The sequence below is a fragment of the Sciurus vulgaris genome, assembly GCF_902686455.1.
Source record: "Sciurus vulgaris genome assembly, chromosome: 12".
In the NCBI taxonomy this organism is placed as follows: domain Eukaryota; kingdom Metazoa; phylum Chordata; class Mammalia; order Rodentia; family Sciuridae; genus Sciurus; species Sciurus vulgaris.
Window position 1 is genome coordinate 68,944,303 of NC_136473.1, and position 21,283 is coordinate 68,965,585.

Here is a 21,283-nt window from a genome sequence, read left to right on the forward strand (position 1 = left end):
AAGGATATTCTAGAATCCAGCCCTGTAAACAGTGTGAATATGTGGAGAAATCGTTTTCTGGAATGGTCATAGAAATGACAATCTGTTTCCTTTGGACCATCAGGAGAAATACTTTCCTTATCAAAATCTGAAATTGGGGGCAAGACCACAGACAAAGGCTTGAATCTTATTCACATAGTTGACCCCATAAATAAAGTAAGAATATTTCCTAATTTGTGCATTGGTTAAACAAATTGACCAGTGACGGTCATAGTATGGAATTCAACTAATCTACCACCCACTGCCCCAGAATTTTCATGTCCTCATTATTTAACCTTGAAAAGTTATGTCCTAAGCCTTAATTTGTTCATCTGACAAAGGGTTTCATAGTCACAGAACCTTCCTGGATGAATTGAAGCCAAGGATAAAGAATATGTGCACAGAGAAGATCAGCTGGTACTTTCGTAGGTACTCAATTATTTGTTTAAAGAATATAAAGCACGATATATATCAAGTCCACATTGAACATAAGCTATCACCATTAAGTTGAAAATTAAACAAACATGTAACATCTAACTTTGTGTTTTCCTTGATGATTCCGATAACTGCCGCTTAAAACTAAATGTTAAGGAAGCAGCAGATTGGTTGTGGTATACTAAATTATAAGTGAGGACTAATTTGAGGATCAAAGATACTCTTTGGGAGATATCACTTGACTGGGAGGAAAAGCATTAGCTGTCTCCCTCTGTCTCATGTATTTGTTCTCTCTGTCTTAGAAATATCCCTCCTCACAGTTTCTGAATCTTGATGTTTAATTTAACACAAAGGTCTTTGAGAAGCACAACAGGGGGTTGTTCCTGGTAGTTCTGGCATTGAGGAAATTGAAATGTACATGTTTTTTCTCATTTATCAAAGAAGGGCAAGAATCTAAAGTGACATTTTCTATCAAATGAATTATGAACTGTGTACTTTGTACCTAAGGGAACAACAACTAAATTAGGGTTTTAGATAAAAAAAAAAAAAAAGAGAGAGAGAGAGAGAGCAAGAGAGACACACACAAAAAAATAGGTTTTTAATAAAACATACAGTAATTTCTGTTACTGTGTCTGACAGGGACATGGCAGAATACAGTCTTTCTGTAGAATGGATGCAGGCTACTTGAAAATCCATAAGATTTAGACATATTTGAGACATTTTCTCAGAAACAATTAAACCTACATTTCTTATTTTGCTAGCCTTACACTCAGTGAAAAGTTCTTGATAATCTTAGCTTTTTGTCCATGCTTACTGTCTTAGGAAAAAAATGTAAATTCTTATTTCCTTAAAAAATAAGAGATTAAAGTTTTTTGAGAGGAAAAATAGCTTAGAGGATAAAAATGATATACATGAAAGGGTCACATTTTATCCCTCCTCTGTTTATCAGTAGTACTGACATATGTACACTCACACATAAGCAAATCATTCTACTGATTAGGGCATGGATTATAAAACCAGCTAGATTTGGTTCAAAACTTAATTTCACTTCCTCTGTTTTACATGCCTGGAGCAAGTTCCTATAATCATACTTTGCTCAGATTTTTTTCATCTCTGAAATGGGACTAAATACCTCATGAGGTTGACACGGAGAGCAGCAAATCTGATAAGACTTATAATGCATACAGCATGATATTGCACCCTTAATAATTGCGTCTTACTTAGCACAGCTTGATTCTTCTCCCATGACAGAGAAGATTGGGCAGTAGGAAATGGGCCCCATTTTTAATTACTGCAGATTCCTGGAGTCTAGGAAGCATTACATTAAACTTAGAACATGAAGGACCATATCCTGCCCACACAATATACCTAATATTTTTTTCAATTACCAATTGAAAATTCTTAGTGACTTCTTTCTTCTTCCAAACAAGTCTGTTTTGATTAACATGCTATTCTTCCAAACATAGGTATTCTAATCTGTGCTCTATGTAAATTAAAGAAGGGCTATTATAAGAGCACATTTATTTTAGATTTCCAAATGCCCCCAAGTTCTTAAATCTTAAAATGATAGAACTTCTTGTTATTAGTCCTATGTGCGTTCGGATACCAGGATTATACTGGTAACAATGTGTGACTAAATTACTGGGAAAAGAAAAAACTACCACTAATATCCTGATTATGTATTTTCTTCACATGAACCTGATCATGTAATTATTGATCATCATTATGGTCAAGTGAGCATCATTTTTTGTTTCTCAAATTTTGATTCTAACTGTACTTCTGAGTGGAATCAGTTATTAGAAGTCTTTCATTATTTTAAATTCTTCTGGTGACTATTGTTTTGCTCTCCCTAATAAAGAAGGTGAAGTTAATGATCTACTGAGATAAGGGATGCTGTCTTGGTCTATTTAGATGTCTGGAACAAAACACCATTAACTATGACTACTAAACAATAAATTTCTTTCTTACTCTTCTGGAGACTTGGCAGTGCAAAATGAAGGCACAAACAAGTTTGGTGTCTGCTAATTGCCTCTCCCTCATAGACAGCCCCTCCTCATCTTAACCTTACATGTTACAAGGAGCTGGAGTGCTCCCCAGAACCTCTCTCATGAGGACACTAATTCCATTCTGGAGGACTCTGTCACCATGACCTAGTCAGCTCCCAATGATGCCACCCCCTAATATTATCTGGGGCACAAAGATGTCAATGGTGTGAATTTTGTGTGGGAGGAGACATAGACATTCAATCCATAGTCATTGGCTTATGTATTATCAGTGTTAAGCCTTGAGCTATTTCTCAAATTGATCAATTTGGATGGTAGATACAAGCCCATGGTTAAGATGGTTTTAATAACCAATCCCTTCTGATTCTTCAATCATTAAATGACCAAAATTTTTGTTCAAAGATTTCTTAATTTCCATTCAAAGATTTCTTAATTTCTAGTCTAACTCTAAAATACAATGCTTTATTTTCTTTGCTACCTAAGTCATTTTTATTTGCTCTTGTTCCTGTTAGATACATTCAACAAGGGATAATTTAGCATAGACCTTCTAAAGACAGCAACTTTGACTCTAGCTTAAACTTACTCATTATAAAAAATATTTATTAACCTTGATAAGCATATCTTTTAATTTCACAAAGGCTAAATTCTTCAGGGAATTATTTTAAATGAAATGAATGAATAACATATTAATTAAGTATACGATAGAATTAAATATTATTTTTGCTGTACCTATTTTAAATTATTTTGCCAAGTTGAAAATATACTCTAAAGAAAGCATACTAAAGGAAAAAGAATTCAATCTATGATATCTATAAACTAATTGAATAACAATGGTAGTATAAAAATAAATAGAAATCCAAGATATATATCCTTAGGAATACTAAGCGGAATTCAAATGTCAAAAGCAAAAGTCTTAAGTGTCCAAATCTAGGAAATATTGGTAAGGAAAAAACGAACAAAATTTGGTTGGTGGTTTAAGATACAAAACTGAAAAGAAAATTCTTGTGGGCATTATGACCTCAAGGCCTCTAATTAGTTTGACAAAGTGACAGTTCCACATTCTAGTTGAGCAAATAATGTATCTAATGAAATTTAAGATCCCTATTTTTCTCTGAGCACAAAGAACTACATCATTCACAGCTGTAGGGTATTTCAAAATTAACAGAGGATGACTTCCGTCTGGCTGATGTTTCCTGGCTAACAAATTCACTAAAATTGTCTTGCCAAGTAATTTAAAGCAATTCTCTAATCTTAAATCACAAAGAGAGGTGGAAGTGTGTTGCCTTGGTCTCGTGGATGCTAATGTGAAGTGGAATTATTTTATTTCTCGAAATGGTCAATAGCAATTAGTATTCAGTGGTGTCTTTTTATTCTGGTGGCCTTGCCCCACCTCTGCCCCCTCTTTCTATATTACTCCTATTATATGCTGTAACAGGGGATATCCTTTCTTCTTTTCCTCTCTAATTAAAGCATTCTTAGTGAACACACGGTCATTTTTCATTTTGGGAAGAATAATTACCTCAGCCAGGTAGGAACAGCCCTTTGGGTTTCGTATTAGTTTTGACAAATATTTGCACCAATTCTGATGGATATGTTCTCAGACTGTTGAAATGTTGGAGAAGTTTTGGGTTTCCCTTGGAAACATAGACCCAAATAAGTCAGTGAAAGACCAAAGACAAAATGTCTTACCAACTTCACTTTTGATTCAGTAATGTGCTCTCAAATATTTTGTCACTGAGATAAGAAGTAAATGATGGGTTTTTTTAAATAAAAAATTTATTTTACTCACACACTTTCTTCCAGATGCTGTTTTTGTCCTAAATATTCTTCTAACTCTACTGGTGGCAACCTTGAGCAAATATCATTTTTTAGCTTGGGTCTATAAAATCCGTAGGTATGTGTCTTGTTTCTCCATTTTCACTGGAGCTCTTCCTGGAAGCCCACAGAGTCAAAGACGCCTTGACAAGTCAGAGAGAAAACCACAAAGCAGGGAGAGATGGAGACTGAGACAAGAGACAAAGACAATTTCTTCAAACAACTGCTACCAAAAACCTCCTCAAGATTTAAGTGATACAATTGAAAACTTGTTTTCAAAAATTTCTTGCTTCTTTCCAAATCTCCTCGCTGTAAGATTTCTCCATTGCAAGCTGGTCCTTTAGGCTCCAGGGGGGACGATGGGAAAGTAGTTGGGAAAGGAAGCCAGCCACCTCTGCACCTGTGAGGGGAATCGATGCTCCGTTTGGCCAGGGCATTTTAACCTCCATAAGTAGAAGTTAGGAACTTGGGTTTTGGAGACAGTTGTTGAATCCAGATGGCAGCCCAATCATTTATTAGCTGTGTGGTCTTGTCCGCATTACTTAATCCTATCAAGCTTTAGTTTTCTCATCCCAACTTACTTGACACATAGAACTTTCATGAGGATCAAATGTGAGGATGTATACAAAACATTCAGTCCAGCTCCTGGCATAAAATAACTGCTTAGAATTCAGTTTGGTATTTTAGTGTGTCTGTTTTTATCAATGAATGTCCAGAGGTAAGCATTTCTCAAGGGGCAGGCTGTTAACCAAAACTGTTAGACTGATTTATTTAATAACTTTAACGTAAAAAAAATTAAATTCTACAAAAATCTTTGAACTTCAGTCAACTTTTGTTTATCTAAAATGGATTTGTTGAAACTTTTCTAGTTACCTTTCCTGGGCTAGAAAAGTTTCTGGAGCAGATACAGTACATTCCCTTGTAGGACTGAGGGTCGTGGCCATCTTGGTGTTCTCTTTCATAATTACATTTATAGCACATTCTGTGTGGATCCAGGAAATGTTGGGACAAATCATGGAACTGTGGCTGATTTCACTTATTTTGTAGGGGTGAAGGGGGAGAGGAAGGAAAGTGCTAATGAACTAGGATGATAGGCTTATATGTGTTTATAAATGATGAAGTAAGACAACTATGTCAATGTATTTAGAGTTGACTTAGCTTTAGTGTAAAATTGTGTTGTATTTAGGGTTGACTTAGCTTTAGTGTAAAATTGTGTTTTCAATATTTGGTGAGAGTATTATAAGTGGTTATTTTTAGAAATCAGAAAAATTGGTTGTCATTGCCAGATTATACAAAATTTACTATAAATTATTAAATATTAAGATTTCATTTTAGGTCCATTTCATGCTCATAAAATGAAAACTTTTTTGGAAAAACTAAAGAAGACTTTTAACATGACAGTAGCTAAACTTAATGTAGATTTTGTGGTACAATTCTCTGATCCTTTCCCTTCATTATGTAGCTTCAGTACCTTGTGTTTTAGTTTCAGTGTTTAAAAATTATTTGTGGAATTATGTGAAAAAATATAAAGTGTCTCAAGGAATTTTCCCCCTCTTTTTTAGGGACTCATACATAGAAGTTTTACCGTATGCTCCACCTGTTTTCCCTCCTGCCCCTCAGCCTCTGGAAACCACTAATCTGCTCACTATCTATAATTTTTCCTCTTTTTTTTTTTTGTCTATTTGCTATCTTTCATAAAACTCTTTTCACGTGTTTATTACTACATTCCCAGATCACAAGAACAGACCTGGTACTTTTAAATATTTGCTGACTTAAAATCTTTGTTGTATATATACTTTATATAGGTTGTATGTAATTACATAGTTACAATATATCACATGAAATTACATATTAAAATCTCTAAAAGTATAGTTACATTATTATATACTATTTGTATATAAGCACACATATGTACATACATATATAAAATATTCATTTTGATATGGGTACTGGGAAATAGACTGCTCATATCTTAGTGATGGCCATATAAATCAATTCAACTCTCTGCAAAACAATTTGTCAACTAGTATCTGAAATGATAACAACATCCATCCCTATTCACTCAACAATTCTGAAAAGCATGCCTAAAGATGCATGTATTAGGCTAGTCTGTATTATTTATAATACTGAAAACAATATCATTCTATATCTATCAACATCATCTTTTTAAGAAAATTTTCTACATCTGTAAAAATATTACATGCTGTTATTTTTGAAAAATTATCAAAAATATTTATTAGCACAGGGAATTTTTGACCTATATTGAAAAGCAAAATATAAAGTTAACTGAAAAAATGTGAAGTTATTCATCTTGGTTTATAAAAAATTATGTATACCCGTATTTACATAGAAAAAAAAACAGTGAAATCGCTTGGATAAGAACTATCTCTGGGTAGTATAATCATGGATAACTGTTTTCTTTATGTGTTCATTTTCAAATTTTCTATCATAACAAATTTGTATTAGAAAAATACATATTTTGAAAAAAATGGTTTTGTTTAAATCTGAGGAACAAAATTTTAGCATTGGAGATTGCTAAGCATTTCATTACAAAAAAATAATTGAAAAGCATAATTTTTGCACTCATGGAGTTTGTTTCACTATTTCTTTCCTACCTGGTTTGGGAGTGGTTAGACTTAAATATAAGATTCAGATTGGTGCCAGGCATGGTGGCACATTCCTGTAATCCCAGTGATTTAAGAGGCTAAGGCAGGAAGATCATGAGTGCAAGACCAGCCTCAGCAACTTATCAAGACCCTAAACCACTTAGGAAGATCCTGTTTCAAAATAAAAAACGAAAGGGGCTGGGATGTGACTCAGTGGTTATGTGCTCCTGAGTTCAATACCTGATACCAAAAAGAAAAAAAAAAGAAGAAGAAGAAAAAGAAAAGATTCAGGTTGGTGTTGAGATATGAAATGTCTTGAAAACACAAAGGACATGTGAAACCAGAGGTCAACATTTTTTTTTAGTTTCAGAGATGTTGCCTAGTCTTTTCTTTCTTTCTTTCTTTCTTTCTTTCTTTCTTTCTTTCTTTCTTTCTTTCTTTCTTTCTTTCTTTCTTTCTTTCTTTCTCTTTCTTTCTTTCTTTCTTTTCTTTCTTTCTTTTTTTATTGTAAACAAATGGGATACATGTTGTTTCTCTATTTGTGCATGGAGTCAAGGCATACCATTTGTGTTCAGTTTTCACATGTGTCAAAGGGACACTGAGAGACAGGATAAAATGATTGTATCCTACAGTAGTATTTCTGCCTTAAGTTGCTAGTGTGCCAAAGCAAATTTCTGTGCCCTTCAACTAGTTCCCTAGAACTGGCAGATTCACACTGGTAGCTGTATGTGAGATTCCTTATGAATGATAAGGAGACAGAGTCCCTCTATGATAATAAATAAATCAATAAATAAAACAAGGAGAATACTGTTTAAGAGTATGGCTTGGGCAGAAAGTAAATCCAACCTTTATTGAAGATTATCTGTTTAAAATTATAAGTGGTTTGCTTTATTTTTATTTAATAGGTTTAATCTTCTATGTTATAAACCACTTTCTATAACAAGCTGCCTCGTGGTGTAGAATTAAGAACACTGTCTTTGAACTGCCCAGTCCTACTCTGAATCCTTCCTCTGCCTTTAACAGTTTTGTGATTTGAGATAAAATATTTAACTTCTCAGAGCCTCAGCATTTATCTGTACTGCAAAGAGATAATGCTATAATTTTGGAGTATAATTCTGAGTATTTAGAAATAATTATGTTAAAGAACTTGGCACATAGTATGTATTCAAAAAGTTAGCTCTTGTGAGAAACAATTTTATGACCATGAAACCTGTTCTAACCTACTTGTTATCATTTTATGCTGCTCTGTTTGCACATCCTTGGGCTCAAGGTTGACTGTCCATTTGTTAGCACATCTGCATATTCCTCATAATTAATATCTTTTTAAATGACATATGGTTTAGTGACTGGAAATCGAGTCTTGCCTTCTGTTTTCAATTTGTTCATGACTCAATGAGTCTGTATATGAGTCTGAACTTTAATTTTGCATTCTGGAAACTAGAATTTAAAGTCCTTGCTCAGATGTAACTATTTCAGAAAATGATGGGGAAATGTGTGATCCAAGGTTTTTGAATATGTGCCAGGTCACTCAGCGATGCAGCAAGGATTCAGCGAGATAAAAGTTTGTGGTTTCTCTTTTGTTAACAGAGAAACCCACAGGAGGATGCTAAAATATCTAATCTCTGCAATGAGGGAATAGTTTGGGAAAGAGTCAGAATTCAAGTGAACCCAGCAAGAAGCTTAGCATGTGAATGGAATGAGCACAGGAAGAGCTGGAGGAGCCTGAGGCACTGGAATGAGGCGGAGTATATGATTAACCTGAATGAACCATCTGAAAATGTCCCATGGCAGCACCTGTACAAGCCATGAGCCTCTGAAAGGAGAGGACCAGTGCACTCCTGAAAGTTTGTGTGTTTCCCCACAAACACTAACTTCCAATTCCCCAAATTGGAAATTTGTGGCTCTTTTTATTATGCGTACATGGTTTTGTGTTAACAGTTGTTTGAGTAGAGAGCCTTTGGTGACTTCAAGCAAGGACCTGGTACAGAGTGACATTTAGTGTCTTCTATTACAAAATTGAATTTAATACAAATTAATAGGTTTATTTGGCATTCTATTGCAGCATTTTATTTCACAATTTTGTAATGCATACACTTACATGAAAAGAATACAAGCAATAGTAACAGGTTGGGAATGTCCTGAGAAAGAAATTGGTGCATGGGTAACAAACTGTGAATTCACTTTCTCCCTATGACTTTCTTCCTCTGATTCCTCCATCTTTACTAGTCACCTGCTATGTGGGGAAGTGTTCTATTTTTGCTTTCTAGAGCTCACCCCCAGAGTTCTATAAATCTGTGTGTGCAAAGAGCTGGACCCTGATGTGTAAATCATTTTTTTTGAGAACTTTTTAAAAGATAAAGTCCACAAGTGTACATATTTAAAAGTTTGATAAAATTGTATATTCAAAAAATTATGCCAACTAGAAATGGTTCAATCTGTGATTTATTTATTGCTTAACATTTTTCTATTAATCTTGCCTTCAAAAGAAGGCCGAATTTGAAATTTTATTAAAAACTCCCTCCTCTAGAATTTATAGATTGGGGTAGCTGTTTTATCCAGTTGCCATGTAGAATTAGTATTTACTGGACAAGATGTGTTGATTCAGGGAGGTTGTCTGTGGAGTGTTTGCCCCATGAGGGTCATATTAAACTTGAGAGAAGCTTTTTGAGCAACATGGTATCTTGGAGACAATATATCAAGCTGATGGATACAAGGCTTTTCTGTTACAAAACCAGGGGTGGAATTACTGCTGGCTCCCAGTTATTGCTTTAGCACTAAGGAGCCTCTAAGGAGTAGACGTAGGATAAAAGGGGTTAAACAGAGGGGAAAGAAAAGTATCCACAACTCATCATCATTGGAAGATACAGAATAAGTACTTATATGAAAATAATTTGATATGGCCATTTGTTTGGAAATAGTTTGCAGTTTTATATAATCAAAGTATAACCAAATTAATGACCATTTTGTTTTGTTATTACTCAGAAGAAAACACATGATACTTTAATTTTCTGAGGGAGCCTAGTTTGGGGCATTCCTCTCTTTCTCAATAGTATGGTAATGTGGTTTTTAATACATGAAGGGATGTAGGGGTGCATATTTAAGACTTATTTTTTTCATTCCTTAGATCTAATATTCAGAATTCAGATTGTCAATGACATTGTACTCTTTTGTGTAAAAAAAAAAAAAAAGTAATCAAATGAGGGACTTGGTTTTATATGTCACACATTATATGAAATTTGCACCTTGTTTTTTGCCCATATTTTTGCAGTACTCATTTTACATATGATAACTCAATCAAAGCATCTATACCAAGGAAGAAATCAGCATTGTTTAAACTATTTGTTTCCACAGATAAAGTACTGGCTGCAAAGTCTGTAGCCATGAATGTTCTTCACACCAAAGTTTAGAGCTAAGCTGTGGAACAGCTGGCCCTAGATGGCAGTCTTATTGTATATCCTAGTCAGGCCACACTTTACTGACACCTGCTTTATCCCATTTTTCTCTCTCTTCAAGCAAGTAACTCGCTCTCACACGTTGGCACTGAGCTGTTGCAGTTGCTTTTGTTTTTACTCACTGAGAAAATGAACATCGTCAGAGATCTTTGCTATTTTCCCATCACTTATTCTACCCACTTCCCTGCATCTCACTCTCTGCATTCATTTCTGCACAATGGGGACCAGCCCTGCTCTATTCAACAGTCAGCAGCTCTGGCTCTCTGTTCAGTTCACATGTACTCTGTTTTGTCTGCCTGTCCCCACACAAGCACTTTGCTTTGGCAATTATTCTGTCTTCTCCTTCATATCATTTCCCCTTGTCTCTTATTTGATCCTTCCAATAAGGATGCACATGTTGCCTTACCACAAAACGTTGTTTTCCTGCCAGGAGCTTCTTTAACTGCTCTCCCATTTTCTACTTTCCTTCAAAGCTACTTCCTCTAACGAGTTGTCAGCTTACTATATCCACTCATTTGCCCCATCATTCCCTTCTCAGCTTTCTCTAATTAGATTTCCAAGCCCACCTCTATTGCCTCTGCCCTTGGTGAGGTCAACAAACACTGTCACTTGGACAAATGCAAAGTTTAACTCTTTTTTTTTTTTGGAGGGGGGGCATGGGGGCAGGTAACCAGGGTTTGAACCCAGGGATGCTTAATCTCTGAGCCACGTCCCTAGTCCCTTTTTTAATGTTTTATGTTGAGACAGGGTCTAGCTTAGTTGCTTAGGGCCTCACTAAATTGCTGAGGCTGGTTTTGAACTCATGATCCTCCTGCCTCAGCCTCCTGGGCTTCTGGGATTACAGATGTGCACTGTTGGCCTTTTTCCTCAAAGTCAGCATGCTTGGATGCACTTGATCATCCCTTCCTTTGTAATATCCTTTCCTTTCCTGGCCTCCAGTGTGCCCCTTCTCTTGGTTTGTCTACCATCCCAATGATCACTCCTTGTCAGTTTCCTTTACAGAGGTCTTGTCATAAATGTTGATGATTCCAGGGCTCCGGTCTCAGACCTCTTCCATATCCACTCTGTCTACACCCTCTCCTAGTTTATTTCATCTAGTCTCAGACTTTAAATACCACATCTGCACTGACCCACAACTTCTTTCCAGACTCTCATCAGAAGCTTCTTCCTCAATATCTCTCCTGAGTTTACAATATACCTCTTACATATAACATGAACAAAATATAACCTATTTCTCCTGTCAGTACTTCTCATTTCAGTAATTACACTACTATTCACCTCAGTGTTTGGGCTGACATTGGCATTGTCTTTGAAGTCCTTATATTCTATTACTAACACACTCCCCACTCAATAGCACCTCCACGACTATCACTCACATCTAAGGCACTGTCATCTTTTCCCTGGATTACCATAATAGCTGATGTCCCTAAATCCACTCTTGCCCCTTACCCCCATTAGCCCAGAGTGGTGTTGGAAAATTTAGAATTAGAGTGTGTCATTTCCTTCACTAAAACCTTACGGTATCTCCCAGACCCATTTATAATGAAACACGAAACTCCCTGTGACTTCCAAAGTCCCACAGGATATAGACCCTACCTGTCCTTCAACCTCTTTCCACCTTCCCTTCCTCCTTCCTCAGTGTGTGTCAGCCACTCTGGTCTTTCTGCTGTTCCCTGAACACAAACAGAATTCTCCCCTCCTCGCTGCCTCTGCATTTCCTGTCTCTTGTTGACTGGCTTCTCCAGATGTTCTCATGGCCTCCTCTCTCATATAATTGAGGTCTTTGTCCAAAAATCATCTCATTATATATTCTTCCAGAAATCTTTCTATCTGCCCTAACTTGGTATCTAATAACTTAAATGCACACTCCTTTTCACTTTCTCTTCCCTTTCCCTGCTGTATTTTTCTCCAGGTTACTTACCACCACCTGGCATCCTTTGTATATCTGTGTGTTACTTGCTCATTTCACTTAAATACAAGTTCCCTAGGGGCAGGAGTGGTATCTGTTTTACTCAGTGCCGTTTCCCTTCCTTGTGAAGGACACTATTTTGCACAGAGTGGAGCCTCCATAAATGTGTATTGAACAATTGAGTGCATTATTAATAAACCCAAAACCTTTACAGAAGATTGATGAAACATGTCATCTAATTCTCCCAATCTCATCACTGGTCATTCATTGGCCTTATGGTTCACAGGCAGGTTCCCCTGAGTTGTTGAGCACATAAAACCCACACACTACACCAGGTTATGTGCAAAATAAAGTTGAATATGAACCTTGATAATTTCATTTGTTTTCATTATTTGATCACGTCTCCTTCACCAGTCTCATAGGAACTTATATTAGAATAATCAGAATATTCCTATCAAATTACATGATCATAACAATTAAATTGTGCTAAAGAAAGTTCAAATCAGTCCAATGTGGTAATAGTAGTAATAAAATAATAGTAATAATAATAATAATAATTGACAACTACTAATTCTCAGAGCCCAAAATAAAGTGCTTTGTTTACATGATCTCTGATCTTCACAACAATCCTACAAAAGAATCCTTATTTTAAAGATCATAAAGCATAGGCTTAGGGTTATTACATGATTTTCCTAAAGCCATAGAGCTTTGTTTAATTTGTTTTTGAATTTCAACCAGCTTTGGAACAAACACTGATGTGATAGGTACAGTCAAATTATACTTGTTAGAAAAATCAAATAACCAGAGTTATCTTATCAAAATATTTTTTTAGTAAAAAAAGGATATAGTTTCATCATTCTTATTAGGCCTTCTAGAATCAATCCCTCATAGATTACATTAAGCAGATGCTGCACTGAATTCAGGACAGATTTACTAGAGATTTACCTATGCTAGAAAACGTAATATGGATGTTCTAACTTATGACATATTTAAAGGCAGGGGCACTATGACAAGGAATAACAGCATAAGATATAAGATATATAAGGAAAGAGTTTAGTTCATATTCTGCTGGGTGAGAATTAAGACTGGAATATGCTACATGTGTCATTACAGAAAAATACAATTTTAGCAAACTTCCCTTCCTCAAAAAAAAAATAAAAGAGCCAATGATGTTCCTGTATGATAGGGTGATTATGCTGACTGACTATGGGTTACAGATGGAAGGAACTTAAGACCTGGACTGCTTCAGTGTTCAATTGCTTGGTCTGTTGAACAAAGAGTTAAATTAAAAAGGTAGTCTAATATTTGCTTCACTAAATTTCCTCCATGTTTTCAATTAGATAAACAGAAGTACAGGTGGGAATGTACGCGTATTCATTGGTCTTGCTGTTTGGGGGCTGGCTTTTAAGACTGAACTACTAATGTAATCGTGTTGAAATGAACAATAAGGAAGTACAGTAGTTCAGGAATGAAAATGTTAAATTAAATGGACCATGTTTAACATTGTTGTTGATCCTGAGGAACAGTTTTTCCAGTATATGGAGCATTTCGATTCCATCCAGCATATGTTCTCCACAGTTTTCTCTGCTCTAATTCATCTGTGTTTTTCGACAGCTCCAGATGGCGTGCTGCCTCCCAGGCTTTCATCTGCCACTCCAACCAGTCTTCAGGTTGTCTGGTCTACACCAGCTCGAAACAACGCTCCCGGCTCTCCCAGATACCAACTCCAGATGAGGCCTGGCTACTCCACCCATGGCTTTCAAGAGTGAGCATTCTACTTTGTCCCTCTTCTTGTCAGCTGGGTTATTTGATGTACACATAAAATTTTTGAAGAATAGATCAGTTTCTCATTTGCAACGAACACAGGTTACTTTTTGAAAGTTCAATGAAGAAACAAGCAAACAACTTAGCAGATAAACTATTTGCTTTGCAGAAACATCTATTTTTCTTCAATGTAGCATTAAAAGTAAGATTTCTTTACATTAAGCTCTTCATGAACACAGGTAGAGCAGAAAGCCAAGATATACCTGAAAATGACAAACTGCTGTCTGAACCATGGATAGAAAATTATAGTAGCTGTTCTATAAATTTCATATGACAATCAGCCTAAATACTGATAAAATTTTTATCTCATGTAAACACAAGTGTACCAACCCCCAGCCAATAACTATGTATTCTCAAATTCCATCATTTGATGACACAAAATGGCAATACTTAAATATATGTCTACATTCTCTGAAAATTTCTACACTAAGCACTTGGTTTTTATTTCTTTGAATATCTAAAACTTCCTAATTAACATTTCTCTCCCATATAGATTATTTTCCAGTCCTTCTGCATCGTTAAGCTATGAAGTGAGAGATCTCCAACCGTACACAGAGTATGAGTTTCGGTTGGTTGCCTCCAATGGATTTGGCAGTGCACACAGTTCTTGGATTCCATTCATGACTGCAGAGGACAGTAAGTGGTCTAAACAATATACAGCCAAATGTCTTCTACATTAGGAAATCTTCACTGTCTTTAGTTTTTCAAAGCAAGGAAATGAGTCTTTCTTATTTTCTTCTCATTAAGCGACAATAATCTTTCCCAGGGCAACAGAGAGGATGAGTGGTCAATCTCTCAGAAGGAAGAAAAATGTGGACTTGTGGGGTTAGAGGGTTAGGCATACAGACAGTACTTCACAATAAATTATGCTATGGCCCCATTCTATCCTTCAGGGTACACTTAGGTGCCCTGACAAAGAGAGGTTGCCATTTTCTGCTCTATAAGAAAATATTCTCTGCTCTAGAGGAATTCTGGCAGGCAGGAGAAAATGAAATATGGACATTACATCATAAGAGTGCTTGGAGCGCCCTTGTACTTATTCCTGGAAACCAAGTCCATAATACTTTTAGTCACACCCAAAATACAACCTTTAGGATAGAGAAGCAAAATCTAGTAATGGTGATTCTGCGTGCCTAACAAAGAACAGTTTGGGATTGCCTTCTTCAGCTAATAAGGACAATTTTCTGGATTTTCATTGAAAAGTATTGCTTATTACTTGTTTTTACTAAGTCATATTTAGGAAATAAATACATGGGTATAATGTTTGGTTTTATACAGAACACATCTGTAAAATCATATATATTTGGAGAGAAGTATAATTTGTTTAGAAATGTTGGGAATTAAATCAAGCTTAAAAGAGTGAATGAGGACACTATCTTTGAAGAATGAGGTTTTTAGGGTTAATCTTGTCAAGTCTTTTAATCATAAGCTTCTTAGGAAATGTTTCTCTATTGGCCAATTGCCATTCTGGCATTATACCCAACGAGAACCTGAGTGACTTTCAAAAGGCTACATATTAATCTAACGGTATAGTTGAAAAAATATCAATAAGTATTAAGTAGATTGTTTTATTTTATAATACCTTTGATTCTGTTATCTTCATGATGATGAGATATACAGTGGGAGAATCAGAACAATTTTTTCAGATGAGATCTTTAAAGTTCATATCATCAAAAACACCACCAGAAACAGTAATAATGATACTTAATCCATTTCTCCCAATTTGTAATTATTCCCTGGGAGCAAGTTAGGTAAGTTACATGCAATGTCTTTGGTCTCAAGGGAACCAGCTAGTCAATTATCAGTACAGTACAACAAACAGTAACCCAGACCCAAAGAGCCATTCATGACCACTTTTTAGGGGAGCATTATATTCTCTCTGGAGAAGCAAACATCATGGTCAGCAGCTGTATTCAGATTACGAACTGGAATGCTCACACTCAAAATAGATTTTTGAAGAAACATTTAAAAGAGAAGACAACTGAAAACAGATATTTAATCTCCTCAGAGCAACATGCTTGATGGCACTCCATGAAGATGGAGCAAAAATATTTATTCAGCCCCTGCAAAGGTAATGAATGGTTCGACAGAATGCCAAGTTGGAAGAAGGGAGAAAGGGTTTCCTTTTTCTGGTGCCATAATTTGTATTCCCCCAGAGAAAGGACACAATCACATGTCCTCAGTGGTGATCTTTCCACTGTCCTTATTGAATGAGGGCCATGACCCCCATCTACAAGCAGGAGGGTAGCACATAAATAAACAAAGCCCCAAACATTGCAAATTTCTAATAGGGCAGCATCCTTTGTTGAGCCAACTTTCTTCCTGTCTCCTCTTATAAAACAAGTCTTACAGACTCTATGTAGTTACAAATTTCATTCAGAGACTTTGCCATCTTTGTGATATTTGGGGGACTGGATTTGAGGTAAAGGCCTTAACCCTATATTTTCCTTGAGTAAGAATGTGTAACTCTGATTTACAATACAGGTATCAATTCAAGAGACCCAGCTATCATTTTAATTTAAATTATTTCCCTCAGATGGATTAACTCTTCTTTCCTCTGCTTTGGACATATGCTGTGAAGTCACACACATTAGCAAAGAGCCAGAAGCTGGCCATTTGCCCCCGCAGGTTATGTTACCAATGCAAACTCACCCCTGAGACGTGGTGACAGTATACTCTATATTTTGGATGTCAGTGGAGATGGATGCCATCTCTGAAAGGATGTGCAATTGAGTTGACAAAGACTGAGTGATTGGCACTGGGCACAAGCAGTTTTTCTGTCAAGACTACAAAGCATTGCTTATAAAACCACCCATGCTGACAGCTGCATGCTAGAATTGCACTTCAGACTTGATCCTGACCAGAACCTCCCGCTCACCAAAGTGCAATTTTCAATGTAGAAATTTCACATATCATCTTACAGAATGAAACAGAGAAGTCACCTCATGCCCACATTTAAATTTCATACCATCAACAGGCACCTCTCTCCATCAGCCACAGCCTCAAAACTTCCCAGTGCCCAAACAGGTCACAGATGGCAATATTTTGAGTGGAATATTTCAAGACAGTGATGTTCATCAAGCCTAAGATGGGACTGAAACCAGAAAGAGAAACAGCAGGAATTGAGCTACAACCAGAGAAGCCAAAGCTGGGGTGCAGAGAAGTTCTCATAGACAAAGGACTGGGAGGAATTTTAATAGATTTCTTTTTTTCAAATAATTTGTCATTTACACCAGTGTGCCAGCAATATCCAGTTCCATGCATTTTTAAAAATCTAGTGTGCTGATGCCAAATAATAATAATGCACATTTCCTATGAATATTTTAAATCCTCTTAAATGTGTGTTAATAAAAGATGTTTGTTCCAGCCAACTTGGTCAGTGTAGTGTTCAACTGTTTGCAACCAGATAAATACAAACAACACACGATTTTTTTTTTTAATATGATGTTGGTAGTTCAAGCACCTGGCATGTTTGCAGCTTGCAAAGCAGCATTAAGATTGTGTTAGACTTGGGAACATGTGATTAATGAAAGGAAGATACTTACCTAGCAGCTGAAAATTTTGTTCTTCTATCCCTCCTGATTACAGTGTTGTTACCTCCCTCGTATGTTTACAACTGTTTTGTGTATAGTATATGAATATAAAACTTGGAGAGGATAGCAAGTTTCTTTGAACCTCAGTCTAAATGTGTTTGTTCTGTTTTACCTCCTAAAATCCTGCTTTGGGTAAAGTATGATATAAGCCACTATTCCTTAAAAATGTGGATTCCCTAGATTAGTAAGAGTCAGTTAATTTGCGTCTAAGTTTTCCAGATAAAAATACTGAAATATGAAATATCTGATTATTTCAGTCATTTTAATGACAAATGTATCAGGTCATTATGATATCATGTGAGGTCATTATGACACCATAGTCAGTTATTATGAAACTACAGTGGGTCATTATGACAACCACAGCTGGCCATTATGACATCATAGCAGGTCATTATGACATCATGGCAGGTCATTATAACATCATGGCAGATCTTTGTGACACCGTAGAAGGTCATTATGACATGGTGTGAAGTCCTTATAACACCACAGCAGGTGATTATGACATCACAAACAATGAGATCAATTAATGAAATTGAAATTGCATTATAAAAACCACTTTCATACCTCAAACACAAAACAAAACCCTGAAGTGGTTCTAAAATCAATGATTTAGTCATGAATGATTTTAAAAATTTAATCCTTTCCCCAAACTTACAGTTTAAAATTGACCATTTTTGTATTTTTCTCACTAAGAGACATTCTTAAATACTATTTGTGGCATTAGAACAGTTTATTCTGTGCACTTGCATGGAAATGTTTTCATGGTTTTATTATTTTGCTCCCGGACTGTGCATGAGTTTTCACTAGAGCGGGATAGGTAAATGTGTCTTATTACCTGCACAGTGAGGTTTTAAGTACTGGTAACATACTTCAGTGACTCATTGCATTGAATCTTGTTATTTTTGCACATTTATAATTCACACAGTGAACAGGGGATAGAGAAAGTATGAGATTCTCCTAGTAATTGTGTCCTGCTTTCCTTTTTCTGTCAGCAGTCTTCATTTATCTTTGAGATTCTCATAGCAATTTACAAAGGAATCCAGTTTTTCCAGATTAAGACAGAAAGACATTACAATGTTAAACAAAATCTAGATCTAACATAATAAGCTTCTTCCTCTTTTGCTGCCTGGCAGATTGTATTCATTCATCAAGCTCACATGTCACCTCTTCTGTGAAGCCTTCCTTTCTCATTGCTCCCTTGGAATTTTGGTTTGGATTTACTTGTGCATCATCAATATGCCTTTCTGAATTGTAATTTCTCAAGACCCAGGGCTCCGTCTCATCTATCTTTGCATCACAAATGTCCTAAATATAAAAAAAAAAATTTTTTTTAAAAAGGAAGTACCTGGTATAAAGTCTGATATAGAACAGGTGCCCAAAAATTGTTAGTTGAAGAACTGATTTAAAAAAAGGGTTGGATTTAAGTAAATCCATGAAAATTTAACCAAGCAAATGTTATCTGTATACCAGGGACAAAAAGGGACATGCAAGTTACAGGGATGAATAACCAGTGCTCTTCCCTTGAGGCTTCAGCTGTCTGGCAAGGGGCACACTTAGTAGAGCCATAGTTAGAATACACAGAGCTGAGACATTTATGAAAGCAAGTGCATTTCTCTCCAAACAGGGTGTCAGAAAATCCTGTCTGGAAGAGAAAACCAGGAGAGGAAAAAGGAAACATGTATATTTGGTGCTCACTTGAATATCAAATTTCAGTTTTTGCTGAATTCATTGATTCAGCAGACAGTGTAAAAAGCAGTCACTAAGGGAGGTGTCCACTGACAGACACAGGGAGGGGCCTTCAGGATGCTCTGCCTATGGGTGATTCAGGCCTCTGGGCCTGAGCAAAGGAGGCTGAGGATGCCAGGCAAGTGCAAAGAACTGCTCTTCATTTTTTGCTGCGGTCAAAGGCAAGCTGCTCAACATAGACTGTCTTGCCTACATTAATGAATGTTCTAATTAGAGAAGCTCCAAATCATGTGCTGTTCAACAGGGGGGCCGCAGACTACATAGAAAGAGAATTCTAAAAGGAAAACAAATTTTCTTGTTCTTATTCTGGAAACCTGTAATAAGAGTATAAGGCTCTGAATCCTGTGACAAGGAAGGGAAGAAAAAATGTGGTCTGAAATTTGATAAATCGATCAAGATAATTCCAGAGTAGGATTTTCCAAATCATTTAATAAATGCATGTGTGCCCTCAGGAGTATTTAAATTTTAAAACTAATATTGCATGGCAAACATCTCTTTATGATTAGTGTATTTTAGAATTTAAAGTCTCAACCTGCATCCTTAAGATAAGGGAGTTCTATGCAAGAAGAAAATAGGAATGTTTTTTAAATGAGGGTGGAGCATATTTGCATTAGTAGATTTTATTTTATTTAATGAAGAAATATGAACTACAAGCTTCAGTAGTAATACATGATTATTTGGTATTCACCATTCCAAATATCTTTCCCAATTGCTTTAAATATTAACCACTTACTGTCAACGTGTGTCCTTTCATACAGTGTTGCATATATCTATTTTACACATACCAAGATCTGTGATCAAAAATAACATATTTAATACTCTGATTTCAAGAACAAAAAAGCTCTACATGTTTGTCACTGCATACTTTATTTGCTGTTGCATAGATCCCTCTCCCACCTAATTCTTACATTTTCAAACTTAATAAAAGCAAATATTTATGATTATATTTATATCATTATTTCTGTATCCTAAGATTGAAAAGAACTTATTCAAGTTAAAGGTGATCAATAGAAAATCCTTCGAAAGGATGCATTAATTAATGAAAAATTCTATCCCTCTTGCCTCATTTTTCCTCCTGAACTCTTGAGTTTCCTTTGGGCAAAAAAAGCACACTGCTTTTCCAGATTTGAAGGGTTGGTAATTCCTAGTTTCCTTACAGCTTTCTGCTGAAGAACTCAGGTTAAAGTAATGAAAAATCAAATTTTATCTAACATATCCTGTGTTTAAAGAAATTAATAAAAATAGTCTTATCATAGCTTCCTTATTATTATTGCTTCAATTTTGTGGAGTGCCTATTATACGCAAGACACTAACACAAACTACAGATCTATTTTCTCATTTAACCAATACCTTATGTTGTTCATTCACTAGGCATTTAAAACATGATTTTATGTACATGTATGATTACACAAATGGTAAGAATCTACATTGTGCACAACCATAGAAATGAAAAGATATACCCCATTTGTGTATAATGAATCAAAATGCAGTCTGTAAAAATTTTTAAAAATTTAAAAAATAAAACCTTTAAATTAAAAAAATTATTTTTTGCTCTTCAGTTTTGAAAAAAATGAGACTATCAATATTTGAACTTCTCAGTGAGCTATGCAAGATTGCTGCAATGCTAATTGCTACGTATTGATATTTAATGAGCAGTTTTAAGACCCTTAAATCTTAAATTCTTGGAGAGCTCAAATACCTGAAAACTACTAGTTCTTAACAAAAAAAGTGGGTGCTTGCCATAATGAGTTTCTAGAGCATTTTTATATCACCTGTCTATAAAACAGAACCTTCTGTAATGCATAAACACTACATGTTATCTTAGTTGTTTTGACCATACTTCTGAAACCCCAGTCTTCCAAGATTGATCAAATAACTACAA

At 35.7% G+C, this 21,283-nt stretch overlaps 1 protein-coding gene across 1 annotated transcript in view; it reads left to right on the top strand.

Annotated features, from left to right (window-relative positions):
• Positions 1-21,283, top strand: part of USH2A (usherin) — a 777,454-nt gene that overhangs the window by 505,579 nt on the left and 250,592 nt on the right. The window contains 2 exon segments of the mRNA XM_079107116.1: positions 13,853-14,003; positions 14,556-14,698. Coding sequence (XP_078963242.1) covers positions 13,853-14,003; positions 14,556-14,698 — 294 coding nt within the window.